Source organism: Carassius auratus, chromosome 29, assembly GCF_003368295.1.
Source record: "Carassius auratus strain Wakin chromosome 29, ASM336829v1, whole genome shotgun sequence".
In the NCBI taxonomy this organism is placed as follows: domain Eukaryota; kingdom Metazoa; phylum Chordata; class Actinopteri; order Cypriniformes; family Cyprinidae; genus Carassius; species Carassius auratus.
In genome coordinates this window covers 3,436,016-3,455,445 of record NC_039271.1, presented here as the reverse complement: position 1 = coordinate 3,455,445, position 19,430 = coordinate 3,436,016, and the positions used below count along the sequence as shown (strand labels likewise).

The 19,430-nt window shown below is 36.5% G+C and overlaps 1 protein-coding gene across 1 annotated transcript; it reads right to left on the bottom strand.

The window, feature by feature from the left end:
* Positions 1 to 11,133: 11,133 nt before the first annotated feature.
* Positions 11,134 to 16,963, bottom strand: LOC113048656 (putative C-type lectin domain family 20 member A). Its single transcript, XM_026210514.1, has 4 exons — positions 16,841 to 16,963; positions 12,069 to 12,150; positions 11,552 to 11,920; positions 11,134 to 11,477 (listed from the first exon to the last, which is right to left on the bottom strand). Exons 2-4 carry the CDS (start codon positions 12,100 to 12,102, stop codon positions 11,134 to 11,136), a joined length of 747 nt encoding a protein of 248 aa, XP_026066299.1. The 5' UTR covers positions 12,103 to 12,150; positions 16,841 to 16,963.
* Between the last annotated feature and the right edge of the window lie 2,467 nt (positions 16,964 to 19,430).

Sequence of the window (19,430 nt, the reverse complement as noted above, 5' to 3'; positions counted from 1 at the left end):
ATGCAATAAAATTTAATAGAAATTTGATAAAAATAAAATAAAAAAAATTATACAAATGACAAAACACAGAACAAAATTACTAAAATAACTAAAACTGTAATTATGTACTAAAGTAACTAAACCTTAAAACTGAAATAAAATTAATTAATAACCTAAAACAAAAACTATGTAGCTATACTAATATCCCTTATGAAAGGAAATATATATTTACCAATATATTTCTTAAAATATATTGTGATATATTTTAATATATTATTTTCCCCTTTTATTTTCTAATATTTTATATATTTGAATACATTTAATAATATATTGATGATACATATAGCTATTATACAATATATTGCAAAATGTACAAATGATTGCCGCTTTCAATATATTGCAATATATTGGAAAAAATAAATATATATAAGAATATATGCCTAATATATTACATGATATTTTCCAATATACTGCAATATATGTTTTGTTTCATAAGGGATATTAAAACTAGAATTACATTTTAAATTTAAATAAAAAAAAAAAGAAAAAAAAGAAAAAATTACAAAAGTATTAACTAAAATTGAAATGGAACTGGAAAATATACAAATGAAAAGAATCTATAATAATAATAAAAACCGTCATAATATGAAATATCAAATGATATTTAAATAACTGATTTAAAAACAAATAAATAAATACTTCTCTGAAGGTCTGAGTGCATCAGGCTTGTTCAAACCTCCAGTCTTTTTCAGGATTATCAGCTACTTTCATCTCTTTAAAAGCTACTGTAGTTTTGCTTTAAAAGCAGTGGTCTGTTATCGTAATGACTCCAGACCTGGTCAAATGTGATCCTCAAAGTACCCACGGCAATTTTCCACACACAAAACTTTTCAGGCCTAACGGGATTTCTCCTCTAATGGCAGACGCGAGGGACAGCAATGCGGTTTGGCTCCATTTACAAAGCGCCGAGAGCCTTTTCACTGCGAGCCCTGACTCATGGGCTGAGTGTTTTGAACACGGAGGGCATGTCGTCAGTCACGCTCTTTGGTGAAGTTTTAATGAAGGTGCCGCTTTTGGTCTCCGAGTCCACGGGGCTGTTAGAGACCGTGTTCCTGGACTGTGTATTGATGATCCTGCCAAATGGGTATCTTTGAGCTGAACGGTTCGACCCGTTTCACCGTGATCCATTGTGCAATATTTCATTCATCTCGGGGTTGAGAGATAGAGAAAGGTGGGGATGATTGAAAAACGAGATGTGGATGACATTGCTCGGTAACAAGGGCAGATCTGGTCGGAGCCATCAGGGTCGAGTGGGTAGATGTTCACAGCACATTCATAAACCATAAGACTGGGAGAGGAACTAAATGTACTCTACAGTAACCAGCCGTGAAGGGGGAAACATGTCACTGATGTACGACTCATTCTAAAGTGCGTGCATCCTGTCAGCTTCTGTCAAATGGTCTTCAATTTTTGCAGCACTGCAGAAACTACTTATGATTTTCAAGAAATCTTAGCATTAAAAATGGTCAGTTTACATTAGATATCACCAGTATGACTAGAAATATTGTGCATATTTTGCATTTGTATGTTGGAGCAAAGAAAAACAGTGATGGAAGTCGTTTTCCATCATCAAAAATGGAAATGGGCTGTTGATGAAAAATTATGCAAAGAATATAACGCCAAATTAACAATGCAAAAATATTGTTTTTAATGGAGAAATGGCTAAAAAGAATGCAGAAAGCAATTTTGGTGTGTTTTTGTCATTGTTTAAATGAAAATTATAATTAGTTTTTTATTAGTTTTGTTTTTTAGGTTTTAATCATTTTGTTTGTTATTTTAGTACATTAGTATATAGTTTTAGTTATTTTACCAATTTAGCTAGTCATTTTTACATCTGTTTAACTAAATTTGAAATGTTGCCTTGGCAGTTAGCTAAAATAATAAATGAACAATTCACAAGCAATGTCTTAGAAGTAGTAACATCAAAAATAATTTTATCGTTATATTTAATATTTGCTTTAATTAACCATTTTCTTGTCAACCAATTTTTTTTGTCTACTAAAATTAGATGCTCGTATATCCCATAAATGACACTTTTATAGTCCTTTTTTTATAGTAGTTTTTGTCTGTGTTTGTGTCACTATGCAGTCATATGCTCTATATATTGTATAGAAAAGAGCAGCATAAACATTCATCATTTATAAAAAAAAAAAAATTCACTTTTGTTTTTCCACAAAAGAAAGAAATTCAATAAATACAACCTTGGTGAGCGAAACAGAATCTTATTTATTTTTGTATTTTTTCCATGAGACACTCACGGCTGACAGGGAAGCTGTAAAGGTGTTTTATCATTTCTGATCATTGTAAATAAAATGCACCATGTGACCTCCTCCGTGCCTGAGAAATGTAGCAGTGTGAAACATGGCGTAATTCTCCTGAAGCATGTGGCAAATGCATTAATGTGGAGGGAACTGCGTTCATGCACGATGTCTCTAATTAATGCCACACACGGAGTAAGTTCAACAAGGGTCCGCGCTGGTGACGGTCACCCAGAGGTTGGTAAGGTAGCAGATCTCCTAACAGGCTGATAATGAAGTGCACACTAGTTCTGCTGATATTCAGTGTTACCCGAGGGTCAGAAAGGTCATCCACTGAGTGTGGACAAGGACCCTGAGGAATGTCAGCTCCAACCGTGACTGCGACCGGGACAATCTTCCTCCATCCTTCTCTCCTGAGACTTGTCTGAAATGTCATTACTCGTGCAGCTTTTGTGAAATTAGCAATTATGTCGAAGAAAAAAATAGCATTGTGGGCTGGAATTGCACTTATTCGAAACATAATGAGAACCTTTCTCTTGGTGTTTTGCAAGAAAATGGTGTGCCGTGATTTTACCGTCAGTGATTTGTGTTCAAAATAAAACCCCTTGTGAGACAGTAGACAGTGTTTCAGAGTAAAAACCTACTTATTGACCAACAAACACAGTCCAGCTTGACTAGCTGCTCCTTGCTCTGCAATAGTAGCATTTGTATTCAAATTAAGTTATTGCAGCGTTCTGTTTGAGGAATCAGCAGCAAGCAAACTAGACTTTCACAAACAGATATTTTTCTATCTATCATATAATCTCTACTTGATGCTTTGAAAGGGAATGATATCTGATCAAGTGCATACAAGTTTTCTGCACTATTCTGTCCTTGAGTTCACATTTATTTGTGCTAAACTTCATTTTTTGTGTATGATTTTGTATTTGTGTTTCTGTCATATAATGCAGTGTTCCTGCATTAAGGACATAAGACTGTATAATAAACCGATTGGAAAACAGTGTTTATTGAATTATTTAAACCAACAGAAATGTTTATAGCACAACTTAATGAAATTATTCACACACACACAAAAAAACAAAACAAAAAACAAGTAGAACTTGTAGAAAAGTAATATGGCTTGTATGATATATATTATATGATAATATGGTATATTATTTCTCCTCACATAAAACTCTAAATTCAGATCTGCAGTCTTTATCACACCATTTATATTGACCTTTCACCTTCTCTAAGGCACCACAGTGTTGGGACACTTGATGTTCTGGTGGACTTCCTTCTTTCCAGTTGGTCCAGTTCCCCACACTGAGCCCATTGTACCAGATCCAGAATCCGAAAAGTCGGCTCTGTCTAAGCCCCACCCACACTGGCCCTAAAACCTTTTTTCTTTTTATTTCTCTCTCTGTTTCTATCTGATCATCCTCTGACTCAATGCGCAGTAGTCCAGAAAAGTTACTGTTGCAGTAATCCAGAGCTTCCTCCCAGGACATTTTATAAGAACTGACATGAATGAAACTTTCTGAAGAGAAGGAAAAAAAATATTAGTTAGATGCATTGATTTCTTGAAACATACAGAAGGCCTTGAAATGTCGAATTCCGCCCCCCCCCCCCCTAAAAAAAAAACAACAAAAAAAAAACATTTATAATATATACCTTGTGAAATACATTTAATCAAATCGGCATGTTTTGCTTAATAAGAATTCTATTTCTATTTCAATAAAAGTCTTGTCTTACTGTAGCATAAGGAATATCGATCATTGTTGCCTTCACTTTTACTCCAATTCCCATCTTGATTCAGAAATACATATTTTCCGCTCTGTGTTTCTACAAAGTTTCTGTAGGCAGATTGTCCTCCATCAGACCATTCCACACTGTCCTCCAGCAGGCCGATCCAGAAAGGATCAGTACTATTGTTTCCTTCATTCCGCACCTGTTTATTTTCCTCTTCATTACTGATGCTGACTAAATCAGTGTGATTCTCTCTGCAGTACAGCTGAGCCTCAAACCAGGTTTTAGTTTCACGTATTAACATGTATGATGCTCGCCCAACATCTGTAGAAATGTAAGTAGGTTTTGGTTTAATTCATAGTTAAAATAAGTAGTTATAAGATAATATTTTAATACCTTGTTCATAACACATGAAGTATTTTCTCTCAGTGCACTGTAGAAAATCCCACTGGCTATCAAATTTCATAGCAGTGCAGCATATTCCCCCACATGTCGTGTTTAATTCTGTATATGTAACCTCATCACCATTTGACCATTTCTTACTGCTATTTCCCATCTCTGCACCGATCCATCGACTAGGGTTGGATCCATCAGTAATATTAATGAGCAGTGTTAATTCTATATTGTCTTGTTGGTCATAAACTGTGGCGAGGTCAGTGTAGTATGTTCTGCATGCTTTCACTGCAGCATCTCTGGAGACGCTTTCATTTATTAGTTGGAATTCTCTTAGTCGGCCTTTAGCATTTGAAAGAGGAAAAGCTGAGGAGAAATATTCAGTTTTTAGCACCATACCATCTAATGGAAATCATGCTGGAAAACATATGTGCCATTTTAATAGTAAGTAATCAAATTAAATTACAAATCCATTTGCGTCTCATGAGGACAACAAAGTTAAATACTCACCCCAGAGGAGCAGCAGCACAAGCAGCGAGGTCATAGTGATGCTCAGTGTGTTTAAACCAGTCTCTGCTGTTAATCACAGAATCTGTTGCTTTCCAATAAACCACAGAAAAACAGATCACATAACATAAAATACACTAAATGGAAATCAGTTTACTTACAGTATAGTGCTCAGTCCAATCATAAAGTGCCTTTACAATATAAAGACAAGAACAATTAATGTGTTTTAAATGTAAAACACTTTTACCAATATTTTGGAGTGTTATTACTACAGTATGTACATGTTTGTATTGGTGTTATAAAATATCTAATAATGGTTTTCCAACAGTATTTCTTCCAATTTATTGAAGTAGTCAATTTCTGTTGAAAAGTCCGTACAGTTGACCACTCTTCACCAGTAAAGATTATTTCACTTCTGTCATCCATTTCTCTTTGATATAAATTGCAGAGTGTGTTTTCATATTTATTGAACTCTTGTATATCTGAGAATCTAATGTCTACACCTGATGTGTAAGCCTTTTTGAGTTAGTCTGTCAATGGGTTCAAGTTGTCTGAGTTTTCCTGTCATATTTTTATCACTTTTATCAATTGATCATTTTAAATTCATGCAGAATGAGCACCGTGATGTTCTTTAATCAATACTATATTAAAGTTGCATTGAGGTAATGTATGATTTAAAAAATCAAAGATTTGTTCTGAATGCAACATTTCACAGTTTTAGACAAGTACTGTATATGCATGTTGGCTAAGGTTCTGTGTATGATATATAGGCCTATACTAAATATAAAATTGCATAATACCTACACTATAGAAATATTACTGACTGATAATGAAATATTTTACCTATGACACTTCTGATGACATGCATGACGAAAATGTGTGTAGTAAATCGCAAACAAAACAAAACAGCTTTATTTGTAATGTTAACTCAAACTCTCCCACTAAAGAATCCCTTTTAAATTTGGCATATATATATATTTTTTATTATTATTATTATAAAATGTTGTAGATCTATGCGTGGTGTACTGAAACTGTTAACATGAGCTATTCAAACAGTACAGCTTCAAATCTTTATTTAAAATTAAATTAAATTTATGCATTTAGCAGACGCTTTTATCCAAAGCGACAGTGCATTCAGGCTATCAATTTTTACCTGTCATGTGTTCCCAGGGAATCTAACCCCCAACCTTGCGCTTGATAGTGCAATGCTCTACCAATTGAGCAACAGGAACACAAAATTATAATAATTAATGATTGTTGTTCAGAATGGGATCAAAAGACATCACAGACAATCATGAAATTCTATTCACAAAACACTATTTCCTCACTGATTTTCTCAGCTAGATATGAAAAAAAAAAGCGTGTAATTAAATCAGAGATAGCAAAGTTACTTCATTCTTACCTGGTGAGAAGGTTAATGTGCTGGAAGAAACTGAAGACTTTTATATGTAATTCTATAGATGTCAGGTGCTGACAGGCAAATTGATTCTGGGTACCATAAGTTAATCAGTAACTTCATTTAGGTGTTCATTCAGCTTAGGAGTTTTATCCAGATCATAACAGTAATATTTATACAGTAAAAATACAACCTAACCAAAACTGAGCCAAATTGTCTTTTATGCAATAAAATGGCATTATTGTTCATAAGATCCAATTCAAATGAAATTGATCAGAAGTGGTAGTTTAAAAAAGTCATTTGTGGTGTGTAATAACTGTCTTAATATCTCTGTATATTATTATAATGTCTGTGTATATTATATTCTTAGAACAAATACTTTGAGAAGTAAAAGTTATACAGGTGGTCTGTGTAACAGTTTGTGTAAATAAATGCTTGACGGTCATCTGTGCATATTTACGCATATACTTCATGAAGCTGAGCAGTGCAGACATTGCTTTATGCTTCTTCCATAAACCGATAAATTCAAATCTGCAGTTTTGAATTGAGAAAAAAATTTACTACTTCCTGACTACCATCGCATGTTTCCATCCAATGTTTGCATAAATGTAGGGCCTACTGTACTGCCATAGTCAAATATCAATATCATCTATTATGTGTCCATATTCAAATACACTGGGCAATGTCCAGTTCCGATGTGTTTCAACTAATGCACTACATCTCGAATTTTATAAGTTCATGTTTGAGGAATTTATCTGAAAAGTAATGATGACTAATAGATATCACCATACTTCCCTAGCTGATTGATGATAATAAAAATTGCAAAAAATGTGTAAATTAGGTATTGTCTAATTAAATATGCATTAGTTTGCTGAAGAACAACAACAACATAAATCTGAACACTGGATAAAGCCAGGTTCAAAATTCATGCCATTTCGTTGACATTTCAGTGTTTATATATAAATAAATATGTGTATCGTAATTAAAATCTACAGACACAAATAGAGAAAATGCGATTAAAAAAACTCTTAAATGTATACTTTGGACGATTTCATCCAAAAATGTATATTTTGATTGTAGTCTAAAATAACATCTGAAAACCCAAACACATCTCGAAATTGACCAGTGAATGAAAAAAACAATGCTTTTGCTTGTGTCTTGCATTAAATGGTAAATTAATAGCTTATTTTAATATTTAATACTTCTCAAAGGGATGAGCACTGAGCAGTTTGGACATCTAAAAAATTATATCAACATGTATATGGAGCGTATTAACAAGAAATTGTTACCAGGAAAACTTTAGGTGTGGTGCTTTCAGTTTGGCATACTCCCAAGACTCTTGTGGCCGTTAACTGTGTATGAGATCCCCATCACCAAAGTTGAAAAGTTGGAACGGGTGATAAGCACACAGCTGAAGCAGTGGTGGGAATTCCACGTTGTTTAAGTTCCGTCGGACTTTATGGACATGGCAAGCTGGAATTACCAATGACAGGGATCGTTAAAGAGTTCAAATGCACCAAGGCAAGGCTTGTCATGACCCTGATTGAAACCGAGGATGCAGTCATTCGAACAGCAGCCCCCCCGGGTGGTAGCAGGAAGGAAGTGGACTCCATCAGAAGCTGTTCAGAGTGCAAAGTCTGCGCTTCACTTCAGAGATGTGGTTGGACAAGTACAGCATGGGAGGGCAGGGTTCGGACTCATCCCAAAAACTCCTCTGTGGCACAAAGCAACATCAGTGCAGAAGAGACAGCTAGTGGTAGAAGAAGTTAGGAGACAGGGGGAGGGTGAGCGACAGGCCAAAGCTGTCTCAATGGCCAAGCAGGAGAAATAGACCAACTGGGAGGGCCTGGAGAAGAAAAAGCTCAGTTGGCGTGAAATCTGGCAAATGGATGGAGCACGGCTGAGTTTTAATCATCAGAGCCACATACGACCTGCTACCATCCCCTCAAATCTGAAACAGTGGTATGGAGAAGATCCCGCCTGTTCCCTGTGTCAAGTACCTGCATCCCTAAGGCTCAGTCTATCAGGCTGCACTACAAGTCTCACCCAAGGGCGCTATACTTGGCGACATAACCAAGTACTTAGAGAGCTGGCATCAATACTAGAACAGAAATGAACCACCACAAACAACCTCCCACAAACATTGGCAACTTCACGAATTTTGTACCAGCTGGCCAACATCCAGAGCATCTTATAACACCTAAAGATGCAAGCTTCCTGCAATCAGCGCGGGATTGGAAATTGGAAGTGTACCTTGATAAGAAGCTTGTGTTTCCCCCAGAAATAGTGGCTATAACACTGGCCAGACATGGTCCTGTGGTCTCCAACATCAAAGCTGGTATATGATGTCGAATTAACAATACCATGGGAAGAGGGGGTTAAAGAGGCTTAAGAGAGGAAAAAGAACAAATATTCCGACCTGGCAGCTGAAGCATCCAAAAACGGCTGGAAGACTAGCATCTTTCCAGTAGAGGTGGGATGCAGGGGATTTGTTGCAACATATATCACCAGTTTGCTGAAAAAAATAGGGGTAAAGGGTCGCTCTGTCCAACAAGCCATCAAGTCCATATCAAGTGCTGCTGAAAAAAGCAGTAACTGGCTCTGGATCAAGCGCAAGGATCCCATCTAGGCAGTATGGTAGAGACAGATGGTATGCGTTCTGACTTAGGCCCAACTCAGGGAGAAGGACACCCCTGCCATGCAGAGCCCATCAGGGATATAGAGGGCATGGCATGGGGGGGGGGGGGGGTGTACATGTGACGCTGGATACTCTGTTGAGCCTTCTGGAGACGTTGTGGGCTTAAATCAACGAAACGACATACCTTACCCTCCTTTTGTTTAATCACTCCACACCAATTGCTACTATCAGTTTCCTACTAAAGGGATTGGAACATCTAGTACTATTAGCTTTACTAATACAGTGCTATAAGTGCTAATCAGCTCATTCATATACTGTATTTTGACATGTTTTGAGGCCATTAACAGATGAAGGTGTGTTGAGACACTGTGCTAAGAGCTAGTGCAGTTTCTTTGCTCTGTTTTGTGAACTCAAGATGGGAAAAACAGCAAAGCCCATGAAAGGGTCTGGATGAGGGTTAAGAGTTGTGATGGATCACAGACGCTGGCCGAGTTTGCTCTCTACATGACTGATGCTTCTGTATTCGCTCACACAGGAGACTTAGGCTGGTAGTAAAATGTCTTGCTTGTGTTATTTAATCACAGTGATCAAAGCACATCTTTTCTACTGCCTCAGCGTTATACAGGATTGACAATAAGTGCAGTGCTGAGTCTGCAGTATGGGATTTAGGGTCTCTGTTGCACAGACCAGCATCACACATGCACAGCCCTCTCCCCAGAGCTTTAAAGGAGTTTTTTAACTTTACAAAGCATCTGAAAGTGTGATATATAATTTCTGATAATTTCTAAAGTGTGATAGAGAAAAACGCAACAAAGAAGTCTTTTTTTTTAAACAAAGGTCAGAACCCCTGTTATAATGTAGATTTTTGAGGGTGCACTGTTGTCATAAATGAATCTATTACTTTTTCTACATAAATTTTAATACTTAGACCTTCCCAACGATATATAGTTTGTCAAGATTAGATTAGATTTCATTGTAATATAGAGCAGTACATGTAGGCATCCCGTATACAGGACAGGGTGACAGTTAAAGGGTTTAATGTGCAATAATAAACTTTATTATTTTCAGGTTACCATTTTTTTTCTTGCAATTTTTACATAAATATACATTCTCAGAAATGTATTTGAATGTAAAATTGGGTTACAATTAACAACCGTTTTATAGCAGTTATTAAATGAAATAGTCAATGTAGTATCCAGAATCCTTTTTTTCTTCAGAAATGTGAAGCTTAGCACAGGTCTACTGTTTTACGTTTGCAACAGAGCTGCAGATCACAAGTAATGCATTCATGATATTATTAAACTGGCTGCATGTCTTGGTTTACTTGCAAATTCGGCAAATGCAAATACTTTCAACATAATAAAAGGACTCAGTGTAATGTCCATGAAAAACTTTTAATGTTAATTCTCGGTACGAGGCATAAAGGTTTACAACATAATAATAAAATGAATTAATCAATGAGATAAACATGAAAAAGGCAACAGAAACACTACAGGTACAGCATTACCAACTAGGTTCTAGTGCTAACTATAAGAGCTTTATTATACAAGAGCTGAATGATGCCACTATTTACTATTGAACGCATGAACTCTTTTCCTCATTCGGAGCGATGAAAACTGTGCAATACGATAAATCAAAGAGCATAACAGAGAGGTATATTACTTTAACTCACATAAAGTTATAAATTCAGATCTGCAGTCTTTATCACACCATTTATATTGACCTTTCACCTTCTCTAAGGCACCACAGTGTTGGGACACTTGATGTTCTGGTGGACTTCCTTCTTTCCAGTTGGTCCAGTTCCCCACACTGAGCCCATTGTACCAGATCCAGAATCCGAAAAGTCGGCTCTGTCTAAGCCCCACCCACACTGGCTCTGAAATATTCTGTCTTTTTATTTCTCTCTCTGTTTCTATCTGATCATCCTCCGACTCAATGCGCAGTAGTCCAGAAAAGTTACTGCTGCAGTAATCCAGAGCTTCCTCCCAGGACATTTTATAAGAACTGACATGAATGAAGCTTTCTGAAGAGAAGGAAAAAAAATATTAGTTAGATGCATTGATTCCTTGAAACATACGGAAGGCTTTGAAATGTCGAATTCTGCCCCACCCTCCAAAAAAATAAATATATTTGAAAAAAAAATACCTTGAATTTAAGGGGCATATTGTGATAAATCAGAATTTTGCAAAGTCTTGTCTTACTGTAGCATAAGGAATATCGATTATTGCCGCCTTCACTTTTATTCCAATTCCCATCTTGATTAAAAATATATAATGTCCGCTCGGTTCTCCTGTAAAGTTTCTGTAAGCAGATTGTCCTCCATCAGACCATTCCACACTGTCTTCCAGCAGGCCGATCCAGAAAGGAGTTATACTCTTGTTTCCTTCATTCTTCACCTGTTCATTTTCCTCTTCATTATGGATGCTGACTAAATCAGTGTGATTCTCTCTGCAGTACAGCTGAGCATCAAACCAGGTTTTAGTTTCAAGTATTAACGTGTATGATGCTCGCCCAACATCTGTATGGATACAAGAATATGTAATATATTTTGTTCATGTATATTAAAACATTTACAGGGTAGTATTTTATTACCTTGCTTATAACACATGAAGTGTCTTGTCAAATTACATGTGACAAATTCCCAGCCTCCATTTGCACTCATAGAAGCACAGCGTGAATCTGTATAACTTGTAAAGTCTCTGCGAAATGTGACCTCATCACCATTTGACCATTTCTTACAGCGACTATTTCCTATCTCTGCACCGATCCATCCACTAGGGTTGGATCCATCAGTAATATGAATGAGCAGTGTCTTTAAGTCTATATTGTCTTGTTGGTCATAAACTGTGGCGAGGTCAGTGTATTTTGTTCTGCATGCATTCACTGCAGCAACTCTGGTGAAGTTATCCTTTATTAGTTGGAATTCTCTTAGTCGGCCTTTAGCATTTGAAAGAGGAAAAGCTGAGGAGAAATATTCAGTTTTTAGCACCATACCATCAAATGGAATGCCATTTTAATAGTAAGTAATCAAATTAAATTACAAATCCATTCGCGTCGCATGAGGACAACAAACAAGCAAACTATGTTTCAGACAAAGTTAAATACTCACCCCAGAGGAGCAGCAGCACAAGCAGCGAGGTCATAGTGATGCTCAGTGTGTTTAAACCTGTCTCTGCTGTTAATCACAAAATCTGTTGATTTCCAATAAACCACAGAAAAACAGATCACATCATATAAAATACACTAAATGGAAATCAGTTTACTTACAGTATAGTGCTCAGTACAATCATAAAGTGCCTTTACAATATAAAGACAAGAACAATTAATGTGTTTTAAATGTAAATTATACTCCAAAAGCTCACCTATCAGGCAAAATATATATAAAAAATTATAGAGAGAGAGAGAGACAGAGAGAGAGAGACAGAGAGAGAGAGAGGCATGTCTTTACTAAAAATATATTCAAGGGGCTCTAATGTACTTAAGTAAAAAGTACTGATAGATGAATGTTTGTTTTGCAGTTTTTATACAGGCTATATCATTAAATTATATATATATATATATATATATCTATATCTATATATATATATATATATATATATATATATATATATATATATATATATATATATATCTATATCTATATATATATATAGATATATATATAGATATAGATATATATATATATATATATATATATATATCATACTGTCAAAATACCTGGGGTTTTCTCTAAATTATCAATAAGGAAATACTGAATATGATAAGGAAAATATAATTATGTGTTTATAATGATTTTCTTCTTCTCAAACCTTCCCTGTGGTGTAAAACCACCCCTGGCCAAATGCCCCCAGATGACATCACTTCCCACTTTGGTCATTACTGTAGTTACCATGTCCTGAACATCACATCCTTTCTTTTTTCCTCAGATAATCTATCTAGGTGGTTGAATAATCATATATTTGGACTTTATTTTTAAAAAATTACCTCAATTTAGCACCAGCAAGCTCTAGGGATAAATGCATAGCATTTTAGTCAAATTGTACAGTACATTACAGTAGCGGGGAAGATGAATGCTATTTTATTTAATCCGTGTCATTTTAATGTTTTTTTGACCATAGAGACTAAAACATAGAGACTGGTGTTAATGTGTCTGCATTGAAGCATTTTTGGGAAAGTCATGGTCTAATGGTTGGAGAGTTTGACTCCTAACCCTAAGGTTGTTATCTCAGCCATGCATACCACGACTGAGGTGTCCTTGAGCAAGGCACTGAACCCTCAACTGCTCCCCGGGCGCCACAGCATAAATGGCTGCCCACTGCTCTGGGGGTGTGTTCATGGTGTGTGTGTTCACTGTTGTGTGTGTGCACTTTGGATGGGTTAAATGCAGAGCACAAATTCTGAGTGTAGGTCACCATACTTGGCTGTATCCTATGTCACATCACTTTCACTTTTAGTGGACTTACTCTGCTATATTATGAGTAACAATAAGTTTTATGAAATGTAGTGAAGTAAAAAGTACAGTCTTATGCTTTGGAATGTAGTGAAATAAAAGTTACTAAAAATAAAACTACTCCAGTAAAGTACAGATACTTGAAAAATTGACTTAAGAATAATGAAGTACTGTAAACTACTCCGTTACTGTCCAGCACTGTCTACACCTGATGTGAAGGCTATGCCTCTTTGAGTTATTCTGTCAATGGGTTCAAGTTGTCTTTTAAAGCTGAGCAGTGCAGACATTGCTTTATGCTTCTTCCATAAACCAATTAATTCAAATCTGCAGTTTTGAGTTGAAAAAAAAAAAATGTACTACTTCCTGACTACCATCGCCTGTTTCCATCCATCCAATGTTTGCATAAAAGTACTGTACTGCCAGAGTCAAATATCAATATAATCTATTATGTGTCCATATTCAAATGCACTGGGCAATGTCCAGTTCTGATGTGCTTCAACTAATGCACTACATCTTGAACTTCATAAGTTAATGTTTGAGGAATTTATCTGAAAAGTTATGATCATTTAAATAGTTTAACTAATATACATCACCATACTCCCCTAGCTGATTGATAACTATAGGAAATGCAATTTTTTTTTAGTTTTCTAGCCTGGTAATACCAAACTCTGCAACTTGGCTTTGCTTCGTAGAGTACAGAAGCTAACTGAAATTGAGCAGAAGCATGAAGTATATATATACACAGTACAGACCAAAAGTTTGGACACACCTTCTCATTCAGTTTTCTTTATTTTCATGACTATGAAAATTGTAGAGTCACGCTGAAGGCATCAAGGGCTATTTGAGCAAGAAGGAGAGTGATGGGGTGCTGCGCCAGATGACGTGGCCTCCACAGTCACCGGATCTGAACCCAATCGAGATGGTTTGGGGTGAGCTGGACCGCAGACGGAAGGCAAAAGGGCCAACAAGTGCTAAGCATCTCTCGGGGAACTCCTTCAAGACTGTTGGAAGACCATTTCAGGTGACTAGCTCTTGAAGCTCATCAAGAGAAAGCCAAGAGTGTGCAAAGCAGTAATCAGAGCAAAAGGTGGCTACTTTCAAGAACCTACAATATGACATATTTTCAGTTGTTTCACACTTTTTTGTTATGTATATAATTCCATATATAATTCCACATGTGTTAATTCATAGTTTTGATGCCTTCAGTGTGAATCTACAATTTCCATAGTCATGAAAATAAAGAAAACTCTTTGAATGAGAAGGTGTGTCCAAACTTTTGGTATGTACTGTATATATATACACACACACACAGTACACACACTGTAGGTACAATTAAATACTTATTCAAGAGAAGAAACAGGGCATGTAGAAGTACAATGGTTAGTTTATTTTTAACCAGAATCTTATATTTTAATACATGGTATTAGTGTTATTCACATAGTGTGATGAATCAAGCTAAAGAATAAATTTTGGTTTTATCTGTTCTGAGAGGAGTTGGATGTCCTGTAGCATTGACATCAGTCATCAAGAAGTGCTTCAAACGTCTAGTCAAATAGATCCACTGATGGCGCCATTGCAATGGCCATTCACTCTGCCCTGGAACACTTGGAGGGAAGAGATACCTATGTGCGGATGCTGTTTGTTGATTACAGCTCTGCATTTAACACCATCATCCCTACCAAACTTATAGCCAAACTAAAAGATCTGGGTCTTAACAGTCACTTATGTAACTGGGTCCTGGACTTCCTGACTGGTAGACCCCAGGTGGTTAGAATTGGCAATCACATATCATCCTCACATACACTCAGCACTGGTGCCCCACAGGGATCTGTACTCAGTCCTCTCTTGTACTCCCTGTTCACTTACGACTGCTCTGCTAAGCATAGCTACAACATCATCCTCAAATTCGCTGATGGTACAACTATCCTAGGTGTTAAAAAGGCCCGCTGTAATTGAGCTTTCATTTTGAAGTGTTCTGGCGATCAGCCAGTGTTTGAATGTGCTGTCAACTCAGCAACCTAAAGACACTATGCTCCAGCCATTTCCAGCAGGTGGCAGTGATTAGCATTTGGTAGAAATAGCCCGCTCGTGGACTCCAGGAATTCAGAGAAAGAGAGGGTCATGTTCCCATTCACATCAATGGAGAGATAGTAGAGACAGTTAAGAGCTACAAGTTACCTTGCATTCACATCTCTGAAGATCATTCCTGGAGCATACACAGAGACCATAGTGAGAACAGCCCGTCAGCATCTCTACTTCCTGCAGAGGCTGAGGGAGTTTGGCATCTCCTCTTACATCATGTCAAATTTCTAGCGCTGCACTATAGAGAGGATTCTGACCGGCTGCATGACTGTATGGCACGGCAACTGCTCTTCTTTGGACCACAAATCTCTGCAGCGAGTTGCGAGAACAGCAGAGCTCATCACTGGACATAAACTCCCAGCCTTACAGGACATCTATCAGACTCGCTGCTTGAGAAAGGCTAACAGCATCAGCATCACTCACCCCGCTCATCACCTGTTTGCCACACTGACATCTGGCAGACGCTTACGATCCATCCGATCACGGACGACCAGCCTGAAGAACAGCTTCAATCTTCAAGTCATCAGGCAGCTATCCTTCATCTAAAACCTCTTATGTTAATCTTTTATTGTACTTGCACTTTTTAATATTCCTTCATGTAGCTCTGTGACACTCTACATTTACATTTTTTTCATTGCTCTACTCGGAAATACAAAATCGGAATGTGTGCTGCCCTTGTGTTTATCTTTTATTGTACTTGCACTGCCACTTTAATTTTCTGTCATGTAGCTCTGTGACACCCTACAATGAAATTCTAGACACTTCTCTACCCCAATAATCTTATATTCGTACCTCAGGACTGCTTATGACTACTTATAACTCTTACACTGTCTACCTTTATTGCTACCTTACGCCACTTATTTTTATGTAATGTTCTGTCTGTGTCTGTTCCACCTATGGTCACTGAAGTCACTTAAAATCTCAGTGCCCTCCACATACATCTATGTCTGTTTATGTCCTGTTATTGTCACTGTATGTCTGAGCCTCGTCACAAGCATTTCAATGCCCAGTTTCCCCAGTTTTAACTATGCAAATGACAAATAAATGAATCTTGACTGATCAGTGGATTGTAATAAATGTAAGAGAATTTTGCTCAGTAATTACAGTAGCCTACTTTGTGAAATCTGACATCATTCTAAATTTATTATGATCCTCTGTTATTAATTAAAAGCCTAAAGACTTCTCATGTGACATATCTATTCTAACTGCTACAATACATTTTTAAATATCTACGTTTAAAAGAATCTGCTCCAAACAAACAAAGGATAGGCCATGTGATTAGATATTTGCTTAGACAAAATAATAGGTTAGTCAAATGTAATTTAGTAGGCTAATAAGCTGCTTCTTACCTGGGGTGCGGTTCCCGTACAACGACGCAACTCGCTGATTAACCACCACAGCACGATGAATCGTTATGGAAATTAACGAGCTAGTCACGACTGTTATTACCGAAACCATAGTACCTGTGTCGCAGATCCATGGTTCAAACTACGATGGTTTGAGGTGTCGTTCTTCTTCTTCTTCGATCTAATAGCTGACTGGAGGCATGAGCACATACCGCCACCTACATTAATTTGGTTTTATTTTCTCTTTTCTTCGACTAGAATTACACTTTTGAAATTACGTTACGTAATAACGAATCATTCATTTGTTGGCAATACATTATAAACACACTCAGAGTTAAAAATGTGCTCTTTTTTGATCCCAATGTCAATAATTAAATATTTCTTATTAAATATTGATAGGCTACTTAACCACACTGAAAAAAGATGGGTTTTGAAAAAAAAACGTGATGTACTGTTGTGGACACCTGTTGCTGATTTTGCTAAATTTTTCCTATTTAAGTCTCCTTGCCATTCAGCCATATGTTAATGAAAATTACAGGAAATCCCAAATTTTCAAAGCATTACATTGCAGTTTTTTTTGAGGAGGTGGAAAATAATAAAGTCCAGCTATTTTCAAAGCTGAAAAATAGGCAAGGCAAGTTTATTATATAGTACATTATATAGTACATTATATTTAGCACACAATGGTATTTCAAAGTGCTTTACATAAAATAAAGTAAAATAATAATGAAGAAAAATAATAAGAAGAATAAAACAAGCAATTTTAAAACTTTTAAAATGATATAAAAAATTTACTTATTTAAAATGAATTTAAAACAGTTAGAAAATGATTTACATTAAAAAAACAGTGAAAATATAGTGCAATCAGTTCAGACACATTGCACAGTGCTCACTCAATAAATGCACAGCTAAACAGATGAGTTTTAAGTCTAGATTTCAATGTGACTAGTGTTTTAGCACATCTGATCTCTTCTGGAAGCTGATTCCAGCTGCGGGTAGCATAGGCGGACTAAAGGAGGACTCCCCTTGTTTTGTGCGAACCCTTGGTATTTCTAACTGACTTGATCCTAGTGATCGGAGTGCTCTGTTAGGTTTATATTCAGTGAGCACATCTGAAATATATTTTGGTCCTAGGTCATTTAGTGACTTATATACGAGTAAAAGTACTTTAAAATCAATCCTAAATGTAACTGGAAGCCGGTGTAAGGACATGAGGACTGGTGTGATATGCTCAGATTTTCTGGTTCTAGTCAGAATCCTGGCAGCAGTGTTCTGGATGAGTTGCAGCTGACTAATGGTCTTTTTGGGAAGGCCGGTGAGGAGCCCATTACAATAGTCCACCCTGCTGGTGATAAAGGCATGAACAAGTTTCTCCAAGTCTTGGCTGGAAACAAAACTTCTAATTATTGCAATGTTTTTTTAAATGATAGTATGCTGATTTAGTTACTGCTTTGACATGACTACTGAAACTAAGGTCTGTCTCCAGAATCACACCAAGATTCCTGACTTGATTTTTAGTTGTTTGACCCTTAGAGTCAAGGTATGCATTCACCTTGAAAACTTCATCTTTGTTCCCAAATGCAATGACTTCAGTTTTTTCCTTGTTTAACTGAAGAAAATTCTGGCACATCCCACTTTTAATTTCATCAATGCATTGGCAGAGGGAGTCAATAGGGCTGTAGTCATTTGGAGATAAGGCTAGGTAAATCTGGCTATCATCAGCATAGCTGTGATAGGCAATTTGGTTCCTTCTCATTATTTGGCTTAGTGGGAGCATATACAGGCTAAACAAGAGTGGTGCAAGAATTGAGCCTTGTGGGACTCCGCATGTCATGGACGTCCACTTATGCTCTCCTAGACTCACATAATAGCCTCTCCCAAGTACAATTACAATATAATTTGAGTACCATTCCAGAAAGCCCGACCCAGTTTTCCAGTCTCTCTAGTAGTATGTTATGATTGACAGTGTTAAAAGCAGCACTGAAATCTAGCAATACCAGCACCGATATTTTGCCAGAGTCACAATTTCAGCGAATATAATTTATTATCTTAATGAGTGCTGTCTCTGTGCTGTGATGCAGTCGAAAACCAGTTTGAAAATTGTCCAGATATCCATTTGAGTTCAAGTATTTCTTCAGTTGATTAAAAACTACATTTTCTATAATTTTGCCTAGAAAAGGAAGATTAGATATTGGTCTAGAGCTTGGTCAGTCTCTCAACAGTGGCAAAAAGAGTACGAGAGTTTTTAACTTAACAAAGTATCTGAGAGTGTGACCCTTGTGTAAAATAAGCCTTCTTTGCTGTAGTGTAATGTAATGCAACATACTGCATGTTAATGAAACTTTGTCTAAGAAAGATTTTTATTATTAGGGCTCAAGATATAAGAAGAAAAACTGATCAGCTTTAATATTCTGAGCAGTGTTTCAAAATATGTAAATTTGTTAACCTGGTCATAATAATCTAATTTGTTAGAAATACAATAAAAATGACAAACCCTTTCAAAATTTCACAATTTAGTGAACTTCAAGGTTTCCTAAACGTGTGTAAGTCTCTACACATAATTCGATGTCCATTCATAAAAAAAATTAATCTC

Coding starts and splice junctions, on each gene's coding strand:
- LOC113048656 (XM_026210514.1), bottom strand. CDS start 12,102: ATGACCTCGCTGCTTGTGCTGCTGCTCCTCTGGG. Junction 11,921..12,068: donor TGTGCTGCTGCTCCTCTGGG/GTGAGTATTTAA, acceptor ATTTCTCCTCAG/CTTTTCCTCTTTCAAATGCT. Junction 11,478..11,551: donor CTTCATGTGTTATAAGCAAG/GTAATAAAATAC, acceptor GTATCCATACAG/ATGTTGGGCGAGCATCATAC.